The following is a 5,264-nucleotide window of genomic DNA, read 5'->3' on the forward strand; positions in this document are numbered from 1 at the left end:
CGATCATTTTCAAATCGAGAGTACTATTTGACCAAAAATAAGATATTTTTTAAAAATATTAATATTGTTTTTGATAAAATCATTTAATAAAAATTTTTATGCCAAGCTCACCATCCGATCGTCCTATATGATGTGATCGATAAATCACGGATTCGAAACTTGGTTAGATCGCTCGTCGGTCGGGATATGATAATTTTATCATAACAGATCAAAATATTATAAAAGATAAATTTTTTGAGAGATAATTTAAATATTTTTAAATTAAAATTATTTTTGAAAAAAAAAAGAGGTATGGAGTGAAAAAAAAAGAAAAAGTATTTTTTAGATAAATCGATCATTTTCAAATCGAGAGTACTATTTGACAAAAAAAAAGGATATTTTTATAAAAAATCTAAAATATCAATATTTTTTGGAAAAATCGCTCAATTAAATTTTTTTATGCCAACCGTACCATCTGATTCGACAGGTAAATCACGGATTCGAAACTTGGTTAGATCGCTCGTCGGTCGGGATCTGATAACTTTGTTGTTTTATTCTAAAAGAATTATATTTTTTTATATTTAATGCAGAATTATATTAACAACGATGATGGACGTGCCAAGTGTCCGGTCGCTAACGCACGAAGAAGCACCGCGCTCCCCTACAACACCAGCATCAATCATTTCCCTTTCATGACTCTCCCACCGACCAAGAACCAAAATTTCCCATGATGGAGCTCTCTGCGCCGCCTCCTCCTCGCGGCCACCCTTTACTCGCTGGCCTCCGCCGTCCCCCGTCCATCCCTGCCTCCCCTCTTCTCCTCCCCCACCTCTCCTCTTGCCCCATCACTAACCGATCACTATTCGCTTCGCACTCCGCCAAATCCCTTTCCTTGGTTTCTGATGCAGGATGGGGTCGTCCCCGTGATCGACCGCCGCGGGCCAGGGCCTCGGACGAGGATACCTCCATGGTTGTTGTACACGATGATCCTGGGTCGAAACGGGTCGATGGGCCTTCCTTTCTCATGAGGTCGTCGTACGGGGAGGGAGACAACCCCGATGGCGGAGAGCAGATTGCTGAGGCAGCGAATAATCTTTTGTCTAAGCTTAATCTTAAGGTGCTTATGATCCTGCCCTTTTTCATTTGTTGTTCCATGTTCGGTAACAGGAATTTTATCCACCATGGCTTTGGCGGAAGTTAGCTTTAGGTATACGTTAATTATAGTTCTTGTTTAATTCTGGTAGAAAGGAAGTACGGCAGCTGTTACTAAAGCATGAGGACTTTTCTTTGTTGAATTTTGGTAGAGTTACAAAATTCTAAACCCTCTAGTAATCTTTTGTAGCCATGGCTTTAAAGAACCTAAAATTTGGTCATTTAGTTGGAACCTATGTAGCAGTACACTTCTTAGGGCTTTGGCCCTTTTTTTCACTGACACGTAGAATAGTTACAGCTTCTTCTTGTTGTGTTTCTCTTCAAGTTGTATAATCTGCGTACGGTTCAGCACTTGCACTTTTTTGCACCATGTTGCCCTCTTATTATCTGTTACTATTGGTTAAATATCTTTTGCTCCCACTGAATTTATGAGACATAAAAGAGTTGACCTCTAAGATAACAGGAATGTTTATTTCCAAATTTGCTTTCCTCTGAACAAGACTCTCAGATGTGAACATTACACTTGCACAGTTACTTTCCAAATTTGGCTGTCAATGACCTCAAGCTGCAAATCGTCTCTCTATCCATCATCATTTACTAAAATTTGTTTCGGCATCTCTCTTATTATCTTCGGATGCTCAACATTTCCCAGATTTCTTGCAAGATAACTTGCAGTTAATACCAAATGCTCTGTTTCCTCCTGATTTGACTAAAACATTTTTTTTCCCAGTAATGGCCTTTCAAATATGCTCAACTTTTGGCTTCCATAAAACATTACCTTCCATTGGTTATAACTATTCTTTTTAAATGTGTTTGTACTAAAATGAGGCACGAAATGGTCCATGTAACTGTCCCCCAAAGAGTTGGACATTATAGCCTGTTGATTGTTTATACTAAAATGACATGTTGAGGAGCATCAATGTGAAATATGAATTTTAGAAGGTATTTATGTATCTTTATACAGTATGGATGCCATACCTGATATATTGTTTTCTAGGTAAGTAAAGATGAAGAGGATTTGTGTAATTTGCCATGTATATATAATTGGTCTAGAGATAAGCCAAACTTGAAGTGCTAGGAGGTAACAACCCTTCACTGCATGGTATAAGGGGGCTAGGATAGTCCATTGGGTCAGGTTAAGGGTGAGTCCTAACACCACCCAGACAATGAAACCCCAATCCAACATAATGTGTACTTCAAATTCTCATTGGATTGGTTCTAGACAGGCTAGATTGGTCAAGTAGAATTACTCAGGATTTTATTATAATTTGAGGCTTCACATGATTTGTTCTCTTCATCATTATGATCAAGGGCCAAAAAATCATATTAAATTTTAAATGCACGTGCGCACACACACTCACACGCGCACACACACACACGCATACTCACCCACAGTTCAAGTAAATTACTTGAACCTTGTGACCAAGTTCAAGTAATGAAAACAGCTGGTTTGCTTGGAAAGGAAGAGACTCGTGTGTTAAAACCATGCTTTAAAAAAATAGCTGTCATTTAAGATTATTATACTGGTATTTTATTTGTTTGTTATTGCATGTCGTGAATACTTGATCTACATTTGATCTCCTTAGTTAGTGATTTAAGTTTGAAAAGGCTTATTTCTGCCATTTTTGTGTAGTTTATTTTGTTTCCTTCACCCATTTTGTAGAGAAAATTTATATCTTTATCATGTTGTTTACTCTTGTGTTTTACCTTATCGGTCATACCTGTCTATTCTGCTTCTTTTGGTTGTGATAAAACACGAGTGAGTTTCCTGTTTGAACTGAAATTTTGTATTACACATTGATGTAGTAATTAAACAGCTCTGCTTGCTTAGTGATATTAACACACTCTGGTGGTTCATCATTGACTCAATTGTTGCTGTCGAAATCTATGAACTCATGAAAGTATTTCAAGAGATAAATTACTAGATGTTTCCCCGTTAGCAAGTTTGAATCTCCAAGTTAACCTAACTTTTCAGGCCCTTAATGTCTCAATAATAGTAGAAAGCAAAATTGATAGTTAACTGTTTGGTCTGTATTAGTCTCTGCTGAGGATCCAAAAATGTCTCAGATGCAATATAAATTGAACTTTTAAGCTTTACTTAATAGAATAACCATCATATGTTGGAGGCGTTGGCACAACTACTCTTAAGTTGTGTTGCATTGAGTGAGCAAGAAATATGTTATGATCTGCTTGCATCATTTTCAAGCTAACTCCAAAATGAATGTTTTGGTTCACATGGATGCACAAATGGTTATTCATTTTGTCATGGGTTCTGCTGAGATTCTGAGATTTTTAACTCTCTAGTTCTAGATATTAGGACTCGACTAAATGTTGTAGAATTTGAACACCTTCACGGAGAGCTTAATGTTAAAGCTCGTCTCTCGCTCATTTGTCAAGAGCTCAATGTTTTGGTCTTGGAGTCCAGTCGATTCTTCTGCTGGTGTCACTGTAACTGCTTCATAGTAAATAGATGGTTTCTTTTTGCTCAAAAAATAAAAAGATAGATGTTATGATCCAACTGGAGCTTTCTCCACTATGCAAAAAAGAAGCTGGTTATGGATGCTAGAGTTAGTTCAAATATATGAAAGGTAACACATTTTGTTAATAGAAAATCTTTGGCAGTGGATTTTAAATAGTTTCGTAATAGAAAAGCTTTAACATTGCAGCTAGATATATCAATTTTTTACATGTTCCGTGTGAATTCTTTAGGTCGTTTAAATAATTCGTTGAACCACTTCATATAAAATAGCAAATCTTAGTCATCATTGTATATTTGATGATGGGCATTGCTAGTATGATCACATAATTTTACAGTCAACTTCTTTGATTAATTTATCAAACCTGTCTATTATAGAACAGTGAAGTCTCTCATATCTGCTACTTTTACTATTTTTGTCATCATAAAAATATTCTTGTAGCCTAATGCTTTTGCCTTTTTGTATAAAAGTTTCTTTTTACATATAAGTCTTAACAATATTTGTAATTACATAGCACTTCTCAATCTATCTGACAAATGAAAAACTGTTCTAAATTATTTTATATATGCTCATTAAACAATTTTTTTATATGAATAATATATACATGCAACTTATGGTTAAAAGTTAATATTTTATAAGAAAAAGATATTCACAAAAAGGCCGATTAGAATGAATTTGTGCAATTACTTCTGTTCATTTTTGTATGATTGCTCGAGATAGTGTTCCTTTGTCTATCCTAATACTTTCTATTAGATTGTTTATTGCTTACCTTAAACTATTATTGCCGAGGCAGATAGACTCTGAAGAGGCATATGGCATCCTCTTTTATGTAGCTGGTGCTCTGGCTGCATTGTGGATTTCTGCAGCCTTTGTTTCCTCCATTGATTCCCTACCTGTGGTATGCATTCCCATTTAATTAGCTGAAACAACTTCTTGGGATGATATTAAGTCCACCAGTTACATTAATCCACAAAATTCCATGTAGCAGTTTCCAAAAGTGATGGAAGTTGTCGGCCTTGGCTTCACAATCTGGTTCAGCACTCGGTATCTGATATTTAAGGTGATTAGCTTTCTTAATCATCTTTTTTCTTTCCTACGGTTCATGCTATGGTGTAATCACCCAGTTTGAGTTTGTCTTGCAGGAAAACAGGGACGAATTATTTACCAAGCTTGATGAACTCAAAGAGAAAATATTAGGACCTAGCAATAAATGAGAAATTTGGATGCCAAAGCTTGCATTGTTCCAGTTGTCACCAGATCCATGATAAGCATGGTGTGTAGGTAGGTTTATTTGATTCAGTTGGATGTGATTAGTATTTCCAAATTTCTCTTCGTGACTGGTTTTGTTGAGCTTCCGAATCTAGAATTCCGTGACAGCATCTCTTATTGCATACAACTACTACGACTCTAGAATGCTTTGTTTGGAATGAGAGTTGGATCCTGGTTTTTGCTAATTGGTTTGTGCTCTTACTGTGTTTTGATGAGTTGAAATCCTTCTTGTGGTATTTTATTGTCATTGGCCTGGGTTAAAATTTTTTTATCATATTTGATCCATGCAAAAGTTAACAGTATTGATTTTTTTTTTTTTCCATTTACCTTTCGTTCTTATGTGAATAAATTATAAGAATATTTTTTATTTTGATAGTTATATGTTAT

General features: G+C 35.6%; 1 protein-coding gene across 1 annotated transcript; it reads left to right on the forward strand.

Annotated features, from left to right (window-relative positions):
• The first annotated feature begins 662 nt into the window (after positions 1-662).
• On the forward strand, positions 663-5,062 carry LOC135637550 (uncharacterized). Its single transcript, XM_065150126.1, has 4 exons — positions 663-1,096; positions 4,402-4,506; positions 4,597-4,668; positions 4,751-5,062. The coding sequence occupies exons 1-4, from the start codon at positions 707-709 to the stop codon at positions 4,820-4,822; spliced, it is 639 nt and encodes a 212-aa protein (XP_065006198.1). The 5' UTR covers positions 663-706; the 3' UTR covers positions 4,823-5,062.
• Positions 5,063-5,264: the final 202 nt, after the last annotated feature.

The sequence above is a fragment of the Musa acuminata genome, chromosome BXJ3-5, assembly GCF_036884655.1.
Source record: "Musa acuminata AAA Group cultivar baxijiao chromosome BXJ3-5, Cavendish_Baxijiao_AAA, whole genome shotgun sequence".
Taxonomy (NCBI): Eukaryota; Viridiplantae; Streptophyta; class Magnoliopsida; order Zingiberales; family Musaceae; genus Musa; species Musa acuminata.